Below are 26,394 nucleotides of genomic sequence, written 5' to 3' on the forward strand. Positions count from 1 at the left end.
TGGTCTCAAACTCCTGACCTCAGGCGATCTGCCCACCTCGGCCTCCCAATAAAACACTTCCTAAAGATAATTCTGCATACTATCAAAGCCCCAGTCTCCCAAATTCTGGCACAGTGTTCTTCCCCACCAACAATTACAAGAGCTTCTCAGTGTGGTTTCTCTCTCCTCCGTCATCTCAGGGTTGCGGTGGTCCCAGAGGCAGCAGCCTCCGCGGGGTGGCAGCAGAGGAGAAGCATGGGGCAGAGGCTGTTGAGGACCTGGACAGTGGAGGCAGGTGCACGGCCTCTGACACAGCTCCAAACTTAGACCCTCACCCACATCCCACTGATGGCTGGGCCCGAGAATGGGTGGGGTCATGTTCCCTCATTGCACACATGCATTTGTAACCCAGATAAATTCCAGAGTTCCACACTGTCCAGTCCAAATGGGCATCACATTAGAGAAACACAATCTAGTCCTCTCAAGTAAGAACAACTCCAGGCTAGGCATGGTGGCTCATGTCTGTTTTCCTAGCATTTTGGGAGGCCGAGGCAAGAGGATCACTTGAGGCCAGGAGTTCAAGACCAGCCCAGGCAGCATAGCAAGACCCTCATCTCTAGAAAACATCAAAAAATAAGCCAGTGCATGCCGGAGTGGTGGTGTGTGCTTCTAGTCCCAGCTACTCAGCGGGCTGAGGCGGGAGGATTGCTTGAGCCCAGGAGATCAAGGCTGCAGTGAGCCATGATTATACCACTGCACTCCAGCCTGGGCAATATAGTAAGAACCCCATCTCTAGAAAAAATTAAAAAATAAGCCAGCACATGTGGTGTGGTGATGTGTGCCTCTGGTCTCAGCTACAGTTTCGGCTGAGGTGGGAGGATCGCTTGAGCCCAGGAGATTGAGGTTGCAGTGAGCTGTGATTACACCACTGCACTCCAGCCCAAGCAACAAGTGAGACCCCCGTCTGAGAAAAAACAAAAAAACAAAAAACCAAAAACAATCATTATTGTCTCTCCTAAAGCACACAGTGGGTGCTCCAATCCACACAGCTTGACATCTTTCCTCCATCCCTCCCTTTTCTCTCACTTGTCTTGCAGCTGTCCTAAAATCTCTCTCACCGTTTGTCTCATTTTCAACACTTCCCCTAAACTCTCTTCAGTGTCCTTGGTGTGGCATTTCCCCTTTTCCCCACCCTCCCTGTCTTTCCACTGCTATCTCCTCTTCTCTCATGCAAGGAAGGCTCAATCCTTTCCAAAGCAAATGCCCTATCTCTGTTCCCTGACTCTTCTCATCACCTCTTATTCCTAGTTGCACATCCAGGAAGCCTGAGCTGGAGGAGAAGACGGGGGAAGGTGAGAGTGACAAGCTAGCAATGCCAAAGTGTCCTTAGTAGGAGGGAGAGAGATACTCATATATTGATAATCACCAATCATTCATTCATTCATTCGCTCATTCACCAGGAACTTCCTCAGGACCTTCTCTGTTGGCACCAGATGCTATGTGGAGGACAGAAGTGTCTATTTCATACCTCTGCCCTCAGAGTTCTTCCAGCCTAGTAGGGAAGACAAGCTGGCACCCTAGTCAGAAAATGGCAGGCGAGGCTGGGTGTGGCGGCTCATGCCTATAATCCCAGTGCTTTGGGAGGCTGCAGTGGGCTGATTGCTTCAGCCCAAGAGCTCGAGACCAGCCTGGGCAACATGGTGAAACCCCATCTCTACAAATACTAGCTGGGCGTGGTGATGTGTTCCTGTGGTCCCAGCTACCTAGGAAGCTGAGGTGGGATGATCACTTGAGCCCAGGAGACAGAGGCTACAGTGAGCCATGATCTCATCACTGTGTTTCAGCCTGGATAAGAGAGTGATACCCTGTCTCAAAAAGTAAAAAAGATCAGGAATTGAATAACACTACACAGGGACTGTCTGCACCAAGTGGCTAGACCCCGCCTGTACTTCTCAGGGAACATACTCTGAACTTTTTCTGCTTATAAGCATCTCCTGTGGCCTGAGTGGCCCTAGACACCAAACCAAAGGAATGAGTGTTGATGCCATAGAAAGGCAAACTTCATTTCAACAAAAGGATAATGTCTTTTTTTTAAAGTCTTTTTTTTTTTTTTTAGATGGAGTCACACTCTGTTGTCCAGGCTGGAGTGCAGTGATGTGATCTCAGCTCACCGCAACCTCCTCCTCCTGGGTTCAAGCAATTCTCCTGCCTCAGCCTCCCGAGTAGCTGGGATCACAGGCATGTGCCACCATGCCTGGCAAATTTCGTATTTTTAGTAGAGACGGCGGTGGGGGGGGGGGTCTCACCATGTTGCCCAGGCTGGTCTTGAACTCCTGACCTCAGGTGATCCACCCACCTTGGCCTCCCAAAGTGCTGGGATTACAGGCATGAGCCACCTCGCCCGGCCCAAAAAAGTCTTTTGATAAAAACATCTTGGCTATTTTCCTGATAAAACAATCTTGTTTCAAAAACAAACAAAAAAATCTCCAACATACAGACAGCAAAAGTCCCCCTAAAATCACATCTCCATGGAATTGGATCAACATTGTTAGCAGTTTGGTATTTATTTTTTCAGAATTAATACTTTCTCTACACAAATAGACTCAAATTAAACATATTTTTGAACCTGATTTTCTTTTTACCTATCCAGAAATTTTTCATTTGAGTCCACCTAGATCTCACTCACCTTTTTTTTCTTATAGGTGTATATAAAAGAGTAATTAATATTCAATACCCCTATTGGTAGACATTTAGGTGTTTCCTCATTTTTGTTTGACTCTTCCAAATAATGGTGCATGTGGTGAGTTTCCATCAGCAGAGGTGCTCAGGACTAGAGTATCACCAGTCATGAAGTCATAACTGGACTCAAACATTGGTTAGGAGAGTGGACCAGGTAACAGCCCCATCCTCATCCCGGAACACCACCTCCCTGGCCACATTCAGCACCTCTAGGTCAACAGAGCCTGTCCTATTGCATAAAGGGCTTCCAACATCCTCCTGCTTTTCACAGCCTTGACCTTGAACCAACTCCTGAATCCATCCTCGGCTCCCAATTCTCCTGGTTTCTTTTCGTTGTTGTTGTTGTTGTTGTTGAGACAGAATCTTGCTCTGTCGCCCAGGCTGGCATGCAGTGGTGTGATCTCGGCTCACTGCAACTTCCACCTCCTGGGTACAGGCACTTCTCCTGCCTCAGCCTCCCAAGTATCTGGAATTACAGGTGTGTGCCACCATGTCTGGCTAATTTTTTCATATTTTTAGTAGAGATGGGGTTTTGCCATGTTGATCAGGCTGGTCTCAAACTCCTGACCTCAGGTGATCCACCCGCCCCGGCCTCCCAATGTGCTGGGATTACAGGTGTGAGCCACCATGCCTGGTCTCTCCTGGTTTCTTCTCTGAAGTCTCATCTTCCTCCAGGCCTCAAGCTGGGCACCTCCTTGGCTTCTGCTGGGAGTCTCAGCCTTGGGAAGTGGGGCCCTATGAGCAAAGGGGCTGATGTCTAAGGAGATAGTCAGTCCAGCCTGGCACAATACCTTCCCCCCGCTCATCACCCAAGCCTTGCTGCCCAGAGACCTCCACTCAACAGCTGACATATCCAGTAACACCTGCCAAGGAGAGAGCCAGGCCTTGTGCTGGGCTTGGGGACTACAGGGACCACCCAGAAAGACCCCTGCCCTCAAGGATCTTATTTACCCATACACAAATAACCGTGGCTTCATGTGTTAAGATTCAGGCCAGGAGGATATGAAGAAGGTTGTTAGGGCCAATAACTATCTAGTCCAGGGGTTGGTGAACATTTGCTGTAAAGGCTCAGATAGTAAATATGTGAGGCTTTGCAAGCCATATGGTCTCTCTCACAACTACTCAACTCTGCCCCTGCCGTGAAAGCAGACATAGACGAGATAGAAACAAATGGATGTGGACAGCAGCAGGTGGTGGGCGGGATTCGGCCTGCGTGGATAGCGTGTTAATGCCTGGTCAAGCCCAGTGGTTCTCAGCTTGGCTGCACACTGAAGCCACCACGGGAGTTTTTAATTACAGGGGGTGGGGAGCAGGGCTGGAATGTGCAGCCTGGGTTGAAAACCACTGTTGCAGGGACCAGCGGAGGCTTCTCGGGGTGGTACTTTTTGAGCTGCATCATGAAGGCCATAGGACCTGCTCGCTTCCTTTTTATTTTGTCTTTGTTGTTGTTGTTGTTTATTTATTTATTTATTTATTTTTGAGACAGAGTCTTACTCTCTCACCCAGGCTGGAGTGAAGTGGTGCGATCTCAGCTCGCTGCAACCTCCGCCTCCCGGATTCTTCCGCCTCAGCCTCCCTAGTAGCTGGGACTATGGTCGTGCACCATCACACCCGGCTACTTTCTGTACTTTTAGTAGAGACAGGGTTTCACCATGCTGCCCAGGCTGGTCTCCAACTCCAGACTTCAACTGATCCACCTACCTTGGCCTCCCAAAGTGCTGGGATTACAGGTGTGAGCCACCGCACCCGGCCAGCTTTTAATTCTTTTTAACTTGTATTTTAGATTCAGGGTACGTGTGCAGGTTTGTTACAGAGGTAAATTGCATGTCACGGGGGTTTGGTGTACAGATTATTTTGTCACCCAGGTAATGAGCATACTACCTGACAGATGGCTTTTTGGTCCCCTCCCTCTTCTCACCCTCCACCTTCAAGTACGCCCTGGTGTCTATTGTTCCCTCTATGTGTCCATGTGTTCTCATCATTTAGCTCTCACTTATATGTAAGAACACGCAGTATTTCGTTTTCTGTTCCTGTGTTAGTTTGCTAAGAATAATGGCCTCCAGGCTCCATCCATGTTGCTGCAAAGGACATGATCTCATTCTTTTTTCTGGCTGTGTAGTATTCCATGGTGTGTATGTACCACATTTTCTTTATGCAGTCTACCACTGATGGGCATTTAGGTTGATTTTATGTCTTTCGTACTGTGAAGAGTGCTGCGGACCTGCTCATATCTAAGAGAGGAAGCTGAGCTCCAAGACTAGGCATGCCCATCTTTCTGTGGCGCAGTGTTGCCATTCTGGAAAGAGCTGGTTTCCTTGCACAGACTTGAGCCTCTCCACCAGATTCAGCAAGGAAGACACCGGATCTGCAGAATCTGCAGGGTCTTGCCCACCCTCTGGGCCTGGCTAGGGCTTGGCAGTGGTTCTGGGCAAGGGCTGAGTGCCCCCAATGGCGGGGCTCCCTGGCAGGAAACACGGAGGGGACAAGGGTAGGCTTTGGGCACAATGAGACCTTGGGCCCTGGAGTGAGGAGGAATCATGGTTGAGCTCAGCTCTGCGATTAACAGGCAGCATGACCCTGTGCAGCTCACTGGGCCACTCTGAATCTCAGTTTTCTTATGTGTGCACTGGGCATAATACCGGTGGTCATTTCACGACAGTAACGACCACTGCCACTGCCTCCCTGGTTGTTGTAAGGACTCAAGCCCAGGACCTGCCACAGAAGATAGGCTCAGAGCATGTTCACTACTGCTATCTTTAAACTTCTCTAATAGTCTGATAGTCTGCCTTCCCTAATACATTTTCTTTTTCTTTTTTTTCTTTGAGCCAAAGTCTCACTCTGTCACCCAGGCTGGAGTGCAGTGACACAATCATATCTCACTGTAACCTCGACCTTCTGGGCTCAAGCAATCCTCCCACCGCAGCCTCCCAAGTAGCTGGGACTACAGGCATACACCACCACCCCCAGCTAATTCTTTCATTTTTTGTAAAAACAGGGTCTCACTATATTGCCCAGGCTGGTCTCGAACTCCTGGCTTCAAGTGATTCTCCCACCTTGGGCTTCCAAAGAGCTGGGATTACAGGCGTAAGCCACCGTGCCCGGCCCCCTTAATAGATTTTCAACTCAGAGAGAAGGATGGGGTTTCTCTCATTCTATGCTTGTAGCCTCAGGGTCTAGCACAGTGTGTGGCACAAAGTATTGCAAATAATGCAAGAAAAAATACAAAAATTAGCCAGGCATGGTGGCGGGCACCTGTAATCCCAGCTACTCCAGAGGCTGAGGCAGGAGAATCACTTGAACCTGGGAGGCGGAGGTTGCAGTGAGCCGAGATCGTGCCATTGCACTCCAGCCTGGGTGACGGAGGGAGAACCCGTCTCAAAAAAAAAAAAAAAAAAAAAAATGGAAGGGAGAGAGGGAAGGAGGAACGGAGGCAAGGGAAGGAGGAAAAACAGTTTGAAGCTAACAGCAGTCCATAGGGGAGGTAGCCAAGGGTCATCAGCAATGCTGAGCTCCCTGTTGAAAAAGGAGCAATGGTAAATGTCACTAGGTGACAATTTCCTTTGATTTGAACTGTAATTTCCTGCAGGAAACATTGTGCATTTTCTGAAGACATGAAGACAGATTTACTTTTTTTTCTTTTGACAGGATCTCACTCTGTCACCCAGGCTTGTGCGCAGGGGTACAATCATAGATCACTGCAGCCTCCACCTCCTGGCTTCAAGTGATCCTCCTGCCTCAGCCTCCTAAAGTGCTAGGATTACAGTCATGAGCCATCGCACCCAGCCAGATTTGCTTTCTTAAGAAGATGGTGGTGGTGTAAGAAACATCCACTGATATGGTTTGGATATTTGTCCCCTCTAAATCTTATGCTGAAATGTGATCCCCAATGTTGGAGGTGGGGCCTGGTGGGAGGTATTTTGGTCCCTCATGAATGGCTTGGTAATAAGTGAGTTCTCATTAGTTCAGGAGAGAGCTGGTTGTTTAAAGGAGCCTGGCATCTCCACCTCTCTCTTGCTCCTTCTCGCATTGTGTGATGTACCTGCTCCCCCTTCTATCATAAGTTAAAGCTTCCTTAGGCCTCACCAGAATCTGAGCAAATGCTGGTGCCATGCTTCTTGTAGAGCCTGCAGAAACACGAGCCACAGAAACCTCTCTTCCTTATAAATTACCCAGCCTCAAGTATTCTTTCATGGCAATGTGAAATGGACTAACATGCTCATAAATCTAAATAAGGTCCTTGAAGGGCTGATGGGGATGCTTGGTGTGAAACAGTCCTCAGAACCGGCAGCAGGTGGAACCAGGCACCCCAGGCATGTCACATCCCTCCAGGGGTTGGGGCAGTGGCTGCACTACTCACCAGCCCTGTGCCTGGACAAGTCTTGATTTTCTCATCTGATAAATGGGCACATAATGTACCTATTCTTCTGGTTGTTATAAGGATTAAACTAATTAATAATGCAAAGCATGCTGGACAATATAGAGAGATCCAGTCTCTACCAAAAATAATTTAAAAAAATTATCCTGGTGCTATGGCACATGCCTGTAGTCCCAGCTACTCGGGAGGCTGAGGTGGGAGGATCACCCAAGGCTGCTGCAATGAGCTATGATTGTGCCGCTGCACTCCAGCCCAGAGTGACACCCTCTCTCAAATAAATAAAACAATAAACAAATGTAAAGCTCAAGCTGTTTAGAGCAGTACTGAGAACACTGCCTGGTGATTGCCATTATTATCATCATATTATTATTACTATTGTCACCATCGTCATCCTCATCTCTGGGGTCTTTCTGGTCCTGTCAGTCTGTGAGTGCACATTCAGCCCCACCTCCCAGTTCCAGAGGTGGAAGGTATGAACTACTGTAATGCACTATCCGGTGCCCCCTCCCCAAACACACACCCCTTTCCTCCATTCCAGCATTTAGAGCTGTTGCGGTCATTGCCTCAGGAAAGGCATATTTTGCAAGAAGCAGAAGAAGGGCTTCAAAGTTATTGAAAACCTCTGGATTCAGGGCAGGCAAAACCCACAGGAGGTCACGGCACTGCCCTTTGCCCCAGAAGAGACAGTCCCCCAAACGGGGGACAAGGAGCTTCAGAGCAGGAGCTAAGTGTGAGTAGATGCTGTGGTGCCTAGAAAGATGGAAGAGCCCCAGGGAAAGTGACAGTGACAAAGGCACCTGTTCAGACGTGAACAGCACCAGCCCTATTTCACAGATGGGAAAGTTGAAGCGAAGACAGATTCGTAACTTTTGCCTGGTTTCTTGGTAGCCTGGCTGTCCAATACAAAACAGAGCCCTGTTTCAGTGTTTGTGAACTTCCATGGGGTAAAACCGTGGCTGAACTGAAGGGACCTCTATGACATCACTGAATGTGGAGCTGGGAGGAGATTTGCACAATGGGCCTTCGTGAGCAGTCCTGGTAGCTCCAACCGTGCCCCTGGCTTATGGCAGGGCTGGGATTTGAGCTTGGGTTTATGGTCCCTGGAGCTGGAGCGAGTTTCCATTGTACCCTGCGGACTCCCAGCAGGCAGGGGATTCCCAATCAGCTACTCCCTGAGCAGGCTTGCACTATGAGGTCCTCATGGAAAGTGGGGCTGGGGACCCTCCATCACTGGCTCTGCCAGAACTGCTGCAGAGGTGTTGGAGGTGACTGTGCCATCCCATAGTCACTGTCCCCAATAGCCCACCATAGTCTGGAGTCTGACGGAGGCTGGGTGTTTGCTCTTTTTAAGAGAAGAGGTGGATGCAGGCAAGTGATGGAGCTGGGAGGCTCTGAGGACACTGAGGGAGGGTTTCAGGGAGGACCAGAACTGACATCTCACCAGGAGGCCACACTGTACCTGCCGGCCTGATTCCAGGGCCGAACATGGCCACAATAGCCAGAGGCATTATCAGGGGGCCTACCAGGCCCCATCTCTGCTATGGCAGGGGTGGGTGCCGTGTGCCCTGGGGCCTCCCCAGCCTCCACTGCCCGTGCTCCAGGCTGTCATCCCCCGCCATGTTCTCCACCCTATATGGTTCCATCTGTGCCATCCTCAAAGCCAGCCCCTCTCTCTCTGGCCCCAGACTGGCTCTGTTTCCCAAATATCCAGCCACTGCCTTGTATGAATTAATAGCCTACATGCTATGCTTCTGCAACTATCTGTAGTAAAGGACTAAGACTCCCCCCAGCCCCTTAATTTTCTTCTCCTTTTTAGACATGGGGTCTTGCCTATTGCCCAGCCTGGAGTGCAGTGGAGCAATCATAGCTCACTGAAGCCTCCAATTCATGGGCTCAAGTGATCCTCCACCCACCTCAGCCTCCTGAGCAGCTGGAATTATAAGTGTGTGCCAACATGCCTGGCTCCCACTTAATTTTCAATCTGTCTTGAACCAACTTTTTCATAAAAAATAAAAATGAAATGAGAAAAAATGCATACGAAAGGCAAGCATGAGTGTCCAGCAATGTCAATTTGTTATGAAAGCTTCCATTTATCTCAATTTCTGTCCTTACATCACGAAGGATGTTTGCAAACGGGCAACGGTCCAGGGACCACACTTTGAGTAGCACTGTTCTGTAAGGCCCTTTTTTCTCCTCTGGCCTCGGCTGGCCACATCCACCTCCTGACCATATGACTGAGGCTGCACCTGCTCTATCCTCCAGCCCAGTACTTCGCAAATTTAATGGTGCTCCAAGATCACCCAAGAAGCTTGTTCACATAAAGCCTCTGATTCGGCAGGTCTAAGGTGGGGTCTGAGATTCTGCATTTTGAGCAGGCTTCCAGGTAAGGCCAATGCTGCTGGGCCCAGGCTTTGGCCAGGTGAGGGGCTCAGCCCAGCCCAGGCCTCCCGTCCTCTCCCCATGGTCCTGGTGGCAAATGGCCATGATCAAAGAGCCAGCCACCTCCTTCCCGCCTCTGAAGCTCCCTCCAGCTGGCAGATATTTAAAAGAAAGCATGAAAGTTCAGGGAGTGAACATTCCTTCCAGATGTTCCTTTCAGATGTTCCTCCCACCATCCTTTGATAATTTTTTCACTTCAAGGACCATCTCGTGTTTTCACCTCCCCGTGCACGGGTGCTGGCTGACGATCCGACCACATGAGCCGCGTGAAGGCTCTGAATCTCCATGGTGCCATCTCCAGTTTCTGGGCACCACGTTCCTCTCGAGAATGAACGGCAATTTCAAAGGACCCCAACACCCGGTGATGGTGTGCAAGGTGTTACCGAGAAATAAACTTCAAGCAGTGAAGACAGATGGATGAGATGGAGCTGTGATTGAACATGTCTCAGAGGCTAGACAGCTAAGAAACAGTCGCAGAGGACAAAGAACACATTGATTTTTAAATAAGCAATTCACAATGGAATGAAAAATGGAATTCAGAGGAATTTTGGGCAAATAAATGACTGCAGGTAGTAAATTAAGATTCCATAACATCACGTCAAAAGGGTCATTGCAAGTTAGGGGGAAATAAATGGGTTTTTAAGAAAGACTTTTTTTTTTCTTTTCCAATTTTCTGAGTAAATATCATCATGATAGAAAACATTTGGAAAATAACACAGAAGGAGACAAAGCCATGCACATGTCAATGCCTTAGCTTGATCTTTACGTGTAATTTACAGTTTTGTCTCCCGTTTCTCCAATACTGGGTTTTAAAAAAGAGACCTCGGCCGGGCGCAGTGACTCACACCTGTAATCCCACCCAGCACTTTGGGAGGCCGAGGCGGGCGGATCACAAGGTCAGGAGTTGAAGACCAGCCTGACCAACAAGGTGAAACTCCGTCTCTACTAAAAATACAAAAAACTTAGCCAGGCATGGTGGCGTGTGCCTGTAATAATCCCAGCTACTAGGGAGGCTGAGGCAGGAGAATCGCTTAAACCGGGGAGGCAGAGGTTGCAGTGAGCCGCGATCACGCCACTGCACTCCAGCCTGGCGACAGAACAAGACTCTGTCTTAAAAAAAAAAAAAAAAAAAAAGAGAGAGAGACCTCTAGATATTAACACCTTGAGGTTACACTTTGGTTATTTCTAGAATTGCATGGGTTAGCAATGATTACCTGGCAATACAAATAATCACTGGCATAGTGGTGGTCCCCATCCCAAAACCCCATCCCCATCTTTGACAACCCCTAAGGAGTCCCTCCACCCATAAAGACCCCACCGACAGCATGAAACCTCCAGACCGGACTTGTCTCAGAAGTCCCTTTCAGCACCCAGACTACGCCAGGAGGGAGAACAGACACGAGGATACCTGAGGCGTGATGCTGCCCAGCTTGGCAGAGGAGAGGTGGGGAAGGTGTCAGGCAGCACTCCAGCAGAGAGAAGAGTGGGTCAGAGCTGCAGAGGCCGGAACATGGCCGGGCTGGGGAGCTGTGGATGATCAGGGGATGCTGCGTGCAGGGCAACGGGCCCGGGGTACACGGTGGGACTCTGAAGTTATGATGAGGAATTGGGTCTTTGTCCTGACAGCTATGGGAAACCACTCCAGTGTTTTAGGCAGAAAGATGGGGGCCCTGTCACCCTGATGACCTTAGCATATTGAGGAGGCATTCCAGCTTCTGGGGTGGGAGTAGATAAGAGGGGACAAAAATGGGTGTGCAAAGATCATGAAGAAAGTTGCTGGATTCACCCAGGTAAGTCCTGTTGCAGCCACAGACTAGGATGATGGAAGTGGAGGCAGAGAAAAGGGAAGGAGACATAAAGAGAAGGCCCTGGGCTTGTGGTGAGTAGGAGGGTCATGGGTGGTGAAGAGGCAGGGGCATCCGCCAGGACTGCAGGTTTTTCCAGCTTGCACAAGCAGAGCCACTTATGGAGGGAGAGGTGGAAATAAGACTGCGTTTGGGGGCGTGAATATCATGAATGAGTCTTGGACATATTGATCTGAGGTGCCTTTGAGAATCCAAGTAGAAACACCAAGGAAGCAACCGCATATGGCATCGGGTGGGGCAGAGTGGATTCTTCTAATGTGGGAGCCCTCGGCCACGTGGCCATGGAGGATGAAGAGCTGCACATCACAGAAAAGAAGACAGCCCTGTAGGAAACCAGAGACGGCGTCGGCGCACAGGCCCAGGAGAAGTGGCTGTGGGAGCTGAGGAGAGAGCGATTCGGGAGGCGGGTGGGTGCCGTGCCAGGCTGCCGAGAGCTGCTTCGTGGAGTGAGGGGGTGGGAGCCAGATTGGAGGGGGCTGGACGGTGAGTGGGAGGTGAGGATGTGGAGACAGGCCCTTCACAAAGCTCCCCCACAGCAAACAGGAGAGAGAGAATAGGAACCATTGGGGCATGCGGTTGACGTGCCCATCCCTGCTCAGCCAATCCGGTGGATGTGTAAGGAGCCAGGTTGAGGTCACCCCTTCCCTGTGCACAAACCACTTTTGTCCATGCTGGTTTCTTGCAGATCTGAGATCTGATGGCTTTGTGTTGTGCTGGGAGTGCAGCGAGCACTGGCATCAAGGAAGGGGGCTTTGGATGGTTCCTACTCCATCTCCTCTCTCTTAGAAGATAAATGCATCCCAGTGATAGACAGAGAGCTGCTACCACCAGCCTCCAACCCCAGACACCGTAGGAGGAGAAGAGAGATCAGAGACCCAGGCACAACTCCCACCGAGGCGCTCACTCTCAAATCACACCAAGTTGCTTAGATTTTCCTAAATGCGCTTCGTGTGTCAGCCCCTCCTGGCCTTTGCTTGTTCTGTTCCCCATGCCTGAAATAGCCTCCCTCACCCACTGCCGATCTGTCTGGTGAAGGCTGCACTAGTATTGAAAAACTCAGCTCAGGGGTCTCTTCTGTGAAGCCTCTTCTATCCTCTGCCTCCCACTGGGACTGGCCCCTCCTGCCTGAAGCCACTTTGGGGAGACGCGATTGTGCCACCCAGTGCACTTTGCTGTGGTGTGAGCAGGGGGCTGTGAACTCAAGTGTTTCAGCCTGATGTTGCCATGCGGGAACATGGGCCCGGTGTGGCCAGATCTCTGCTTTGTCATGAAAAGCCAAAAACCTTGATTTTTGATTTCTTGTATTTTTTTTTTTTTTTTAGATTCAGGGATACATGTGCAGATTCATTACATGGGTGCATTGCATGATGCTGAGGTTGGGCTTCAGTTGACCCCATCACCCAAACCCTGAACATAGTACCCGATAGGTGGTTTTTCAACCCTTGCCTCCCTCCCTCCCCACTCTTGCAGTCCCCAACGTCTGTTGTTCCCCTCTTTATGTCCATGTGTACCCAATGATTAGCTCCCACTTATAAGTGAGAATATGCCATATTTCTTTTTCTGTTTCTGCAAAACCTTGATATTTTAACATGAAATCTCCTGATTTTTAAAACTCAGCCCAAATTTAAGAATTTTGAAACCACCATGCAAGCTAAACAAAATACATCTGCAGGCTAGATTCTCCAAGGACTACCATTTGCCACTTGCTACAGAACCCCTTTTCAGGCAGGGAGTGTATCTTATTTGCCCTGCACAGAGGGAGGTCTCTAAAGGAGGGGTGGGGTGAGGGGGGCGGGGGCAGGGAGAGGGGACCCCCAGCTTTGTTTCCAGAAACATAATTGTATCATTTCATAAAGTCCTCACAACAAAGCCTCAAGGTAGGCATTAGCTCATTTTCCAGCCAGGAAAACTGAAGCTCCGAGAGGTGAAGCGAGTTACCTGGGGACTCGCAGCTAGTAAACTGCAGAGATGATTCCAACCCTGGTCTGTTTCTTCAGGTGTTCCACAAGGGCTGAATGCATGAAGTCAGCCAGGTGCTCAAACAGTGTCTGCAACAGGAGGCACTGCATAACTTTCTACTATACTTAACAATATAATTAATATTGTTTTTTTGGTTTGGTTTGGTTTTTCGAGACAAGGTCTTGTTCTGTCGCCCAGGTGGGAGAGCAGTGGCGCCATCATAGCTCGCTGCAGCCTTGACCCCCCGGACTCAAGTGATCCTCCCACCTCAGCCTCCCTGAGTAACTGGGACCACAGGCGCATGCCACCACACCCAGCTAATCTTTTAATTTGTTTGTAGAGACAGGGTCTTGCTATGTTGCCCAGGCTAGTCTGGAGCTCCTGGACTTAAGTGATCTGCCTGCCTCAGCCTCCCAACTGCTAGGACTACAGGCATGAGCCACCGAGCCTGGCCTAATATTGTTAATAATTAATACCGTAATTGATTGAGTCTCTGTGGTTCTAGGTGCTGGGACAGAGTGGAAACCAGAAAAAGCAGGCTCCCTGCTCTCATGGAGTGTGCACCGAAATGGGCCAGACATAAACATGAAAATAAATAAACAAGTAATTTCAGAGAGTCCTAAGTGGTACAGAGAGAGGAAGAGCTGCGCTCCCAAAAAGCTCCGGGGGCTTCCGTCCCCCACACAGTGCCAAGTTCCCAAGTGAGGCGGGTCGTTTGTTTGGCACAGCTGAATTCCCTCTGGGATCCAATCCAACAGGTCTCGTTTTCTTCCACACATTGTTAAACCAGATCTGAGCATTAAGTATTCAAGAAAGCCCCAATCTGCAAATATTTACCTTTCATTCAGCAGCATCTGACCCTCCCCTCAGGAGGCCCGATTAAGACGAAGGAGGGGACGACAGGCAGGGTGACGCTGGGAAGGTTTAATTCCAGATGTTTCTCAGGGGTGGGGCAGGAACTGGGGGGTGCAGGCTCTCCAATCCAGCAAACCCAACACGTGCATACTGGCCCTTCCATGTGTACATGCATACACACACGCACACATATGCACACATACACGCACACACACACATAATACACACACACACATGCACACACACACAACACACACATGCACACACATAATACACACATGCACACACGATACACACGCACACACACGCACACACATGCACACACGCGCACACAAATGCACACACATACACATGCACACGCACACATGCACACGCAGACATGCACGCACACGCACACACGCACACATATGCACACACACGCATGCACACACAATACACACATGCACACATGCACACACAATGCACACATGCACACACATAATACACACACACACATGCACACAATACACACGCACACATGCACACACAATACACACACACGCACACACACCCACACATGCACACGCACACACAATACACACATGCATACACGCGCACACATGCGCACACACACATGCACACACGCACACACGCACACACAACACAAATGCACACACATGCACACATGCATGCACACACATTCACACATAATACACACACAATACACACATGCGCACACACACATGCACACACACGCACACACAATGCACACATGCACACACGCACACCCACACATGCACACACAATACGCACACATGCACACACATGCACACACATACACACAAGCATACGCACACATGCACACACATGCACACACGTGTGCACACAATACACACACGCACACACGAGATACACACACATGCACACACAATACGTGCACACACAATACACACAAACAAATGCACACACAATACACGCACACGCACACACACACATGCACACACACGCGCACACACATGCACACACAATACACACACACACAAGCACACGCACACATGCACACACATGCACACAATACACACATGCACAGAGATACACACACATACACACACAGACATGCACACACAATACACATGCACACACAATACACACGCACACACATTACAGAGATACACACACATGCACACACACATGCACACACACACGCACACGCACACACATGTACACATGCACACACACATGCACACACACACACGCACACACATAATATGCCTTTCTTCGACAGCGCTGAAAACCATTTCAAATCTGTCCAACTGCTCCTCAGCCATGCAATCGGCTCTTGCAGAAGGTAATCCAACAGGACGTGGGTGGTGGGGGTAGGGGTGGGAAAGCGACAGTTAAATTTCTTCCTGTCCATCAGCCCCCACAGGGCACCACCTTGTCCCTGGTCTCCAGGAGGACAGCAGGAAAGACTTGGATGAAATGGGCTCCAGAAAGCCCTCTCCCACAGATAGGAAAGGTGGGGGCGTGAGGGAGCCCATGAGCTCTGTCCCACAGAGTGCATCATCCCAGAAACCCACACACGGTCTGTCTCTCACCTCACCTGCCCTCCTACGATGAGCTCCTCAGCCATGGGACTCCTTTTACTCCCATTGTGTGCCCAGGTCCTAGCTCAATACCCAGCAGAGACAATTAATCAAGCCTGAGAGGCCACACAGCACAGGGAAGGACTATGTGGCCTGGGCTGAAATCCCAGCTCTGGCACTTACCAGCTGTGTGACCTGGGGCAAGTCGCCCTCCCTCTCTGTGCCTCGATTTGCCATCTGTAAAATGGGGGTGACAATAACACTTACACCTCAGAGAGGCATGGCAGAAATTAACTGAGTCACATCTAAGGTATTTAGAGGAGGGCCTTATACAGCGCCAGAGATAATAACATGATTATCAGCCATGCTTCGAAACACCCTCACTATCTCCATCCTAAGCTGGTCATGACCAAGCTAATGCTTCACTCTGGGGTCTGGCAAGGGCATTAGGAGCAGAAGGGACAGGAACTCACACACACAAAGCCCTCCATATGCCAGGCACTGGGCGCAGCATGTCACATGGGTTTTCCAATTTGAGTCTCCCTGAGACACTTAAGAGGTCTGGACTCTCCCATCCTGGGTCACAGGAAACAGGCTCAGAGGAGCTCAGTGCCTCACCCCAAATTACATAGTAGCAAAGAGATAGACTTGGAAAACTCACTCCAAACCCCTGCTCTTTCCACAGCACCCTCTGTCCCCCATGGAGGATAAGGAAACCTGGGCAGGTGGGGCCATGGATCGCCCTCCCTTGAGTCCCTGGCTGCCGCTCCAAGGACGCTGGCCACTGTAAGATGTCAGCCCTGCATCTGAGCCATCCTGCAAACCTATGCAGACATCTATGTGCTCCGAGCCCTTTGTAGGGAAGGCACAAAAAAAAAGGAAAAGAAATAGAACAGCCTGGCTAAGCTGAAATGCTCTCCTCAGAGGGGAAGGGAAATAAAATTTGATGAACCTCTGCATAATGTTCAAGTTATGAATGTGTAAAGTGATATTCTGCACATATGCTGGGAAGAATTCATCTTGGGGCTGAGCTGTTAGGAGCCATTGGAACTGGGGCACCAGCAAACAGTAGCTTCTTGTTGATGGGGTATGGAGAGGTCCTGTCTTCTGCCTCAGCAAAATGAGGTGCGTTTTACCCACAGATGCCCAAGGAGGTGAATCTCCGTAGCAGGGGTGGCAACTGACTGCAGTGCTAATGGGGCAGCTTTGGACATCTGGCTGCTTATGTGTCTACTGCAAACACTTGCTGAGTGCTCACTCCAGGCCCTGTGCCATGCTAGGCATTGCCACCATCCACAGCCTGGGACGAGATGAGCCGCATGCCAGGTTAGCTGGATCTTCCTGGCCACTGCTGCCTGGCCCGGGACTGAACACCTGACCTACACCGAGCAATCACATCCTCTCTCCTGGGGCTTTGGCATGGAAGTGCTGGGGCGCTGAATCAGCGAGATGATGGTGGAGATGGAAATAAAAGAGCATGAGGGAGCCAGGGCTGAGGCCTCCAAAGACAAGAGTCTGGTCAATCACCAGAAAACCCTGAAGGAGCTCCTAGTAGGTGCCTGGCCCAATTCTAGGTGCCTGGTCCACAGTGGGAAACAAGATGGCATAGGTCTTCTATCCCAAAGCTCACAGTCCGCAAACTGGCAAACAAATAAAGAAAATCCTGGCAGGTTGTATCAGGTGCTATGAAAGAACAGAAATGGTACCAGGCATAGTGGCTCATGCCTGTAATCCCAGCACTTTGGGAGGCTGAGGTCAGAGGATTGCTTGAGGCTAGGAGTTTGAGGCCATCTGGCGCAACCAATAGCAAGACCCCCATCTTTACTAAAAATGAAAAAATTAGCCAGTCGTGGTGGCACATGTTACTTGGGAGGCCAAGGTGGGAGGACCACTTAAGCCCAGGATGTCGAGGCTGCAGTGAGCTGTGCTTGTGTCACTGTACTCAGTCTGGGTGACTGATATGGTTTAGCTGTGTCCACCCAAATCTCATCTTGAATTGGAGTTCCCATAATCCTCGTCTGTCATGGGAGGGATCCAGTGGGAGGTAATTGAATCATGGGGACTGTTACCCCTATACTGTTCTCATGATAGTGAGTTCTCATGAGATCTAATGGCTTTATAAGGGGCTTTTCTCTGCTTTGCTTGGCACTTCTCCTTGCTGCCGCCTTGTGAAGAAGGACGTGTTTGCTTCCCCTTCTGCCATGCCTGTAAGTTTCCTGAGGCCTCCCAAGCCCTGCTGAACTGTGAGTCAATTCAAACTCTTTCCTTGATAAATTACCCAGTCTCAGTTGTGTCTTTATTAGCAGCATGAGAACAGACTAATACAGCAACAGAGTGAGACCCTGTCTCCAAAACATAAAAAATAGCAATGGCTAGAGTACCTAGGATGAGGCTGTGGGGAGTGTGTGTTTAGACCCAGTAATTAGGAGAGGCCTCACGGAAGCATCCCGTGGCACAGTAAGTAGAAAGGTCCCAAGGTGGGGACGCACTTGTAGTGCCCGAGGGATGGAAAGGAGGCTGATGTGGCTGGGGAAAGACACAGTGGCAGGCTGAGAGAGGGGCCTGTTACAGTCAGGGTACCTGTGTGGGCCTCCCCACCCCATGCGCTGCCATGCTTCTCTTCTGACTGAAGCCCTCCCAAGTGCCCCACAGAGAGTCCAGCTCCTCAATGCTGCCCCACCCTGCAGCCTCCTGTCCCCTTCCTCCTCCTCGTCCTCTGCTGAGCCCTGAGGATGTGCAGTGATGCCTTCCTGCCATTGAAAGGTGTTAATGCCCGTCTCCTTCAGCTCCCCCAGAAGTAGGCCCTTTGATAAGGATTTGGGTACAGGTAGTGTTCTTGAGGGGAGACGGTCCCAGGAACTATGGATAAGGAAGAAGGGAAGTGCGACAGGGAAGGGACGGAGCCAGCAGAGGATGTGATAAAGGCTGATCTCTGCTAAGGGCACCTGGAGACCAGTCCCATGGCAGAGCGTGCCCCAGGCCGTTTTGCACCCAAGGGTGGGAAGATGGGTCTTCATCCACCAACACCCACCAACTCCTGACAGTATCAGTCTCCTGGGCATTCCAGTAAGCCTCATGTGTTGGGCAAAGCAGATTCTGGGGTCAGAGAGGGTCCTCAAGGCTGAGAGTCACATGGACTTGTGAGAAGCCCCCGGCCTGTTCATGAACTGTGAGTACTGAGCAGATCTGTCCAGGGCATAACAACACCTGCATGGGCTCGAGCAGCTGCCTGAGTTAAATCCTGGGGCTGCCTCTTGAATCTTGGTGGCCTGATCCTGAGGCACTGCCAGCTCTGATTTTCTTCATTCTAGGAAAAAGCCACGCAGACCTGGGGCCCAACTCCCCCTCCATCACTGTGCAACCTTACATAAGTGTCTTAACTGCTCTGAGCTTCAGTTTTCCTCATCTGTAAAATGGGGCTAATTGTCCTAACGGCATAGTGAAGTCTTAAGGATGAAATGAAATTCCTGGGCACAGGGCCTGGCACATAACCTGTGCTCCGTAAGTGGCAGTTATGATGGTTGACTCTGACCTAGGGCTGCTGTTCTATATCCCCTCTCTCAAGAGGAGAGACTGGGAGCATAGGGACCCCAGGCCAGATCGGCCATTCGTCGGTACCTGTAGGTACTGCTACTGATTGGGATAGGCCTGGGAGGTAGACAGAGCTCAGAGAGAGTAACAGGCTGTGATTCTGCAAGGCCTGCCACAAACACAGGCACAGCAGATCTAGGGATGTGGGCCGAGTTAAAGAGGGCAGCAGCCCCTGACAGCCCAGAAGAGACTGGAACGGCTAGCAGGGTGTAGATTGGCACTAGGTTGGAGAGTGGTAGTGGTGGCTGGCCCATAGAAGCAGTTCTGGGTGGAGCCAGGAGAGCAGTACAGAGTGAGGTGGATACAGCACCAATGATGAACTCATCCCCTGGAGGAAAGGCTCAGAAATTTCTGGTTTCAGGCTGCTGATGCTCTCTCTGAGTGCCTTCATCAGAAGAAGGTGTCTGGGAGGAGTTCTGCCTAAGGATATCTCCAGCTTCTGAACTCCTGAAATTCATCCAGCCAGCCTTCTGCCTGTCTGTCCTTTCACTCATACCTACTCATCTATACCTTTGCCTACTTACTTATCAATTTATTCATCCAACCATTCATCCATCTACCCATCCACCCACTCACCATTCCATCCATCCATCCATCCATCCATACCTCCACCTACCCATCCACCACTCATCCATCCATCCAGCCATCCATCCATCCATCCATCTACCCATCCACCAACACACCTATCCATCCATCCATCCACCTACCCATCTGCCCACTTGTCCATCCATCCACCTACCTATCCACCCTATCCACCCAATCATCCATCCATCCATCCATCCATCCATCCATCCATCCATCACCTATCCATCCATTCACTCACCTATTCATCCATCCATTCATCCAGCCATCCATCTACCTACCCATCCACCCACTCACCTGTCCAGCCATCTACCCATCTACCCACCCACTGTTTATTGTCACCTCCTCTAATCCCAGCTGGACCCTGAAGACTTGGGTGATTACATGTAGTTCCCGACATTGAGAAGCGATCCTCCTCCTGCAACCATCACCAATCCCACAGCTGGGTCCTCTTTTCACTCAATGCCATGACAGGAAACCTTGTCCAAGGAGGAAACCTTGGTTCAGCTTCTTTATCTCTTTATCATGGTTCCAAGAAGCATAGGACCTAATGGTAAACGCTCAAACTTGGTTCCCTTCTGAGTTTCTAGTGCTTTCATCACATAAGCCCAAGGCAACCTCACGACCCATAAAACATTAAAATATCCCAGAAATTCTGACACAGTGGTGTTCAAACTCTGCCTTCTTCCGTCTCCCCCCTCCATAACCCCTCTGTCATATCATTCATTCCAGTTTTTGACTGGGGCCCGGTGGCCACTGAGGCCAGGCCATGGGATTTAGAGTCCCCGTGGTGGCCAGAGGTAACCCCCTGTGCACTGACCTCTCCCGGAAGTACTTGATGGCCTCAGGATCTATGAAGGTCGGCTCTTCCCGGTAGCCCTGCTCAAAGACCTTGCGCTTGTGCCGGAACTCAATGACCGTCTTGGTGTAGGAGTTGAGCGTGGTGACAGAGGCTGCCATGCAGCAGGTAAAGGAGCCCCACGCCAGGCTGCCAAGAGATCAGGAGAGAGATGCCATCGTGAGGGTGGGCAAGGGACAAGAAAAATCCCACACCCACCAAACATTCATTCATCCCTGCACGGCTGCCTTTTCCTCTGGTACCTAAGCAGGTACTGCCATAGAGAAGGATAAGACTTGGTCTCTGCCCCACTCACAGTCTGGGAGATAGAGAATTATCTGCACATTGTGATGCAGATGTAACAGAGTTCATTATGGGGAGGCTAGAAGAGAGTGAATCATTCTGTCCAAGGGGGCTGGCATCAAGGGAGGTTACCCAAAATACAGTGACACTTATGCTCAGTCTGGTAAGAAGAGTGAGAGTTGGCCAGGGGAAAGGGCATTCTAGGAGAAGGAATAGTGTGTACAAAGGCATGGAGGCATCAGACAGCAGGGAATGTTCTACAAACTGTGGGAGGTTTGGGGAGCAGAAGTGAGGATGCATGAGAAGATTAGCTGGAGTTGGTGATGGAGAAGGAGATGGGGGCAGACACCCTAAAAGCTCATTTTTTATGAAAGTTAAGTTACCCTTGTTCATGTATGACCCTGGGAAAGATGCCAACCCTTTCTGTTTCACAATCCTCATGACTATTTTTTTTAAAGACAGGGATTCGCTCTGTTGCCCAGGCTGAAGTACAATGGTGCGATCATAGCTTACTACAGCCTCAACTTCCTGGGCTCAAGTGATCCCCCGCCTCAGCCTCCCAAAGTACTGGGATTATAGGTATGTGCCACTGCTCCCAGCACCTCCTCACGTTCATTGTAATGGACAACAGCACTACCTCATAGGGTTGTTACAAGGATTAAAGGAGATGATCCACTGAAACCATCTTAGAAGAGTGTCCAGCACATAGTAGGCACTCAAGAAAGTCTTGCTGTCATTATTATCATTAATATTAACATCCTCACTACCCACTTCCATATGACTTGGTTTGTAAACTCTCCCCCTGAGAGATGAGGTTGTAATGAATGACCTGCTTGGCTCTCTCCTCCACAACTTTCTGTACAGCTGGGACTCTTGGCAGCCCTCACTTGATGTACATGCTGAGCCCAGCCCAAACCTGGAGAATTTGTCCTCTCCACACTTGGAAAGGTAGGAAGGGTGGGGTAGAGCGAGGAGACTCAGCTGACCCAGTTCCAGCTCTAGAAATGGCCTGCCTGTTTCCTCTGATCAAGACTATGCATTCAACGTTTAGTACCAGGAGTGGGGTACCTCCCTGGCCTCAGTTACCTCTGGCCTGGTTCCTGGATCCCTGTTCTTCAGTCTCTGCCTTGGTAACTGGTTTCCTCCAAATCAGGGACTCAGTTTTGCTGTTCCAACTCTGCATTGCCTGGGAACTCCAGGCCTCCCCTGCTGCCAGCCCACCCAGCTGGTTTCTGAACATCATCACCACCCCTGCATTCCCCATGGTCAATGAAGCCCACTGCCTGCACCCACTGCTTTTCCCTTTGACAGCCCCTGAGCACCCCAGAAGGAAAGCAAGGAAAAAATCTGAGGACTCAGCCTTCCTCAAAGGGATCCTCAAAAGGACCATTTATTTCCCTTAACACCAAACCCATTGATAGAGTTCCCATTTCTTTCATGATAAGGAGCTGATGTAGATCTTCCAGAAGCCCTGAGTGTCTGTAATAGACAGTTTTAGGATATCAGCCTGGCCCCTCTAAGAGCTTCCCTGTCCACCAAAGTGTCCAGCATCTGACTCACCACCCCCCACCATTCATAGATGACTGGACAAGGGCTGACCATCTGGCCAAAGCTGGTCCAATCAGATACTCTCTCCTAAGCAACAAAGCTGAAGATTCTACTTCAACCTGGGATGTCTCTTTATACTAGCATGATGGAAACTCAGAACCCGAGGATAGAGAATGAACAAGTAGGCTTTTTCTGGATTCCATGAGTATGGAGTATGTTGGTTTTGCCTGCTCAGTAGCCATTCTTCCTTTTGGTAACCACACTCCAATTCTGTTAAGGGATCACTCCTTCCTTCTTCTCAGGCCATTTGGTTTGTGTGGGGCTGGCCCCAACCCCAACATCCATGTGAGCACATGACCTCGGCTTGGCTAATGAAAATGCTGCTTTTCTCTGGCAATAGTAATTGGTTGGGGGGTTGGCACGTGACCCAAGTCGGGTTCATGAGACTCAACCCCTGGACTTGGCTGAAGCTACTTGGAAACAAAGCTAATCTTTCTTCTGTGGTGCTAAGCTGGTGGGATTTGAGCCAGGATTTGCTGGGGACCCTCTTGCCACCACCCAGCCTGAGAATGAAATTGACCCAAAAGAAAGCAGAGCCATGAAAAGGGGCTGGATCCCTGAGCTGAGGCCATTATCCCTGAACTTTTCAATCATGAAAGTCTCAATTTCTTTTTTTTTTTTCCTTGGCTTTTTTTTTCTACCCTGAAGCCAGTTTGAATTGAGTTTTGGTCATTGGGAACCAAAGTTATTATATGTTTACTTGCTATAAATTCTCTTCTTTTGCATGAGTTAGTTTCGATGTGAATTTCTAGTCTTTATAGCCAAGGATCTTAAAGGTGACCAAGTCTGACTCAACCCTGATGGCCCAGTCAGGGGACAGAGCAGGGGATTCTCAAACTAAAGGCCTGAGCAAAGAAAAATACCTTGCAGGAGTGGTGCAGTCCAATGACTGAGTGTGTGGAGGGAGCTTCCCTGGGGAGAGAGAGGGTTTGCTAGAGCCCAGGGGCCCCAGAAACAGATGCTATGGGGTGGAGCAGAGCCAGACAGGCAATGGCTGGACAGGCACAAAGTCAGACTGTGCTAGAAGAAAAGCCTACATCCCCGCCTTTCCATGTACTTTACATGCAAGATCTTTTTTCAAATAACATGTCACCCTGAGCTTGATTCCTCAGGCTCTCCACATCCCAGCCCTATGGTCTCTTTTCCACTCCTCAAAAAACTCAAAGCTCATTCCCAACCCTACCTCCCCCATTGCCTTCCCTCCCTGTGGAATCCCTGGACTCGCTACTTTCCATGCTTTACCCAGGCTCTTCGCCCAGCTGGTGCCTTCTCACCTGTGAATGTCACCCCTTCCTCAGTGGGCATTTTCTGTCTACCATCTCTAAGAAGCCCCCTCTCCATCATTCTGTGTCACATACCCCTGTTTAGTTTCATCTCGGCCCTCATTACACCCTGTAATTCTTTTTATCTTTTTTCCTTTCATTTATTTACTCTTGTTTTTCAATTAAATTTTTCCTTTAGAGATAATTACAGATTCACAAACAGCTGTAAGAAATGATATATAGAGAAAACCCACGTACCCTTTAGCCATTTTCCCCCAATGATAAACTCTTGCAAAACTAGTGTAATACAATATTACAATATTACAATATCACAAGCAGGATATTGACATTGATACAGTCAAACTACAGACCAAGGATCTCTTCTGTGCCATTTATAGCTACAGCCACTTCCCTCCTGACCTCCCACAAATCCTGAAAGCCACCTGTTCTTCATTTCAATAATTCTACCTCTTCAAATATTTTACATAAATAAAATCATACAGGAGTATGTATGGGATTGGCTTTTTTTCACCCAACATAATTATCTGGAGCATCATCCAAGTTGTTATGTGCATCAGTAGTTTGTTCCTTTATATTGCTAAATACAGTATTCCTGCCAGCAATGTATGAGTTTCTCCACATCCTCACCAGAATTTGCTTGTGTCACTATTTTTTATTTTAGCTATTCTGATAAATGCATAATAATATCTCATTGTGGCTTTAATTTGCACTTCCGTAACAGCTAATGAGGTTGAACAACTTTTCATTTGTTTATTTGCTATCTGTGTATCCTCTTTGGCAAAATGTCTATTGGTGTTTTTTGCCCACTTTCTAATTGGATTGTTTTGTTGCTGTTTACTATTGGGGTTTTAGAGGTCTTTATATATCCTAGAGATTAGTTCTTTGTCAGAAATGTGGTTTACAAATATATTCTCTCAGTCTATAGCTTTCTCTTCAGCTTCTTAATAGGGTCTCTTGTGGACCAAATATATTTAGTTTTGATGAATTACAATTAATCCATTTTTCCTTTTATGTGTTTGATATCAAACATAAGAACTTTTTGCCTAGCCCTAGATTCCAAAGATTTTCTCTCATTTTTCTAAAAGTTTTACAGTTTTACATTTTATACTTAAATCTGTGATCCATTTTAAATTAATTTTTGCAAGTGGTGTGCAGTTTAAAGTAAGGCTATTGTTTATTTTTGCCAGTAAATGTCCAATAGCTCCAGCACTATTTGTTGAAAAGGCCATTCCCTGCCTGCCCCACCCCTGCCACTACCACACACCCACACACAGGGAACTGATTTGTACCTTTGTCAAAAATTAGTTGGGTGTATCTGTATTGGTCTATTTCTGAGTTCTCTATTTTTTTTTTCATTGATCTATGTGCCTATCCTTCCACTAATATCACACAGTCTGGATTATTGTAGCTATACAATAAGTTTTGAAATTGAGCACTCTAATTCATCCTGCCTTATTCTTCTTTTTCAAAATTGTTTTAGAAATTCTAATTCCTTTGCCTTTCCATATAAATTTTAGAATACTTTTCTCTATATCTATAAGAAATTTGATGTCTTCACTATATATTGAGTGTTCTGATCCATGAACATAGTATATCTACCCATTTATTTAGATCTTCCTTGATTTCTTTCATTGGTATTTTTCTGTGGTTTACAGTTTTCAGTGTACAAGTCCTGTAAGTGTTTTGTTATATTTATGTCTATTTCACTTTTTTAGTATAAATGATATATATTTTTAATTTTGTTGTCTGAATGTTCATTGCTAGTTTGTAAAAATACAATTGATTTTGCATTTTTATCTTCTATCCTAAGACAACACTAAACTTATTTATTAGGTCTAGGCAATTTTTTGGTAGATTCCTTGAATTTGTCTACACAGATAATCATAACATCCACAAATAGTTATATTTTATTTCTATTACAATCTGTATACCTTTTATTTTCTTTTCACATCTTATGTCTTGCACGTCTTTTATGTCTTATTTCTAGTTAGAACTTCCAGCACTATGTTGAATAATAATGGTGTTCTCAATCTTAGAGAGAAAACAGTCTTTCAACATTAAGTATAATGTTAGCTGCAGATGTTTTGTAGATGGTCTTTATCAAGTTGAGGAAGTTCCCCTTTATTCTGAATTTTCTGAGAGTTTTTTAAAAAGTATGAATCAATGTTGAATTGTGTCAAATGCTTTTTCTGTATCAAGTAATATGGTCATGTGATTTTTTTCTTCTTTAGCCTGTTAATATGGTGAATGACATCGACTGATTTTTCAAATATTGAAGCAGCCATAATCCCTAGAATAAGCCCCACTTATCATGATGTATAATTATTTTTATATATTGCTGACTTCTATGTGCTATTGTTTTGCTAAGGATTTTTGCATCTATATTCATGGTTGTCTATTAGTCTGCGGTTCT

At 48.4% G+C, this 26,394-nt stretch overlaps 1 protein-coding gene across 2 annotated transcripts in view; it reads right to left on the reverse strand.

Moving 5' to 3' along the window:
* GSG1L (GSG1 like) overlaps positions 1-26,394 on the reverse strand; it is a 279,380-nt gene that overhangs the window by 21,022 nt on the left and 231,964 nt on the right. Inside the window, exons 5-6 of one of the 2 annotated variants that reach the window (XM_054452719.2) lie at positions 20,770-20,937; positions 15,960-16,013 (exon numbers count right to left, since the gene is read on the reverse strand). In XM_054452719.2, coding sequence (XP_054308694.2) covers positions 15,960-16,013; positions 20,770-20,937 — 222 coding nt within the window. The remainder of the gene's footprint in view (positions 1-15,959; positions 16,014-20,769; positions 20,938-26,394) is intronic. The other variant, XM_054452720.2, reaches the window with a different exon arrangement.

This window comes from Pongo pygmaeus, chromosome 18 (genome assembly GCF_028885625.2).
Source record: "Pongo pygmaeus isolate AG05252 chromosome 18, NHGRI_mPonPyg2-v2.0_pri, whole genome shotgun sequence".
Classification (NCBI taxonomy): domain Eukaryota; kingdom Metazoa; phylum Chordata; class Mammalia; order Primates; family Hominidae; genus Pongo; species Pongo pygmaeus.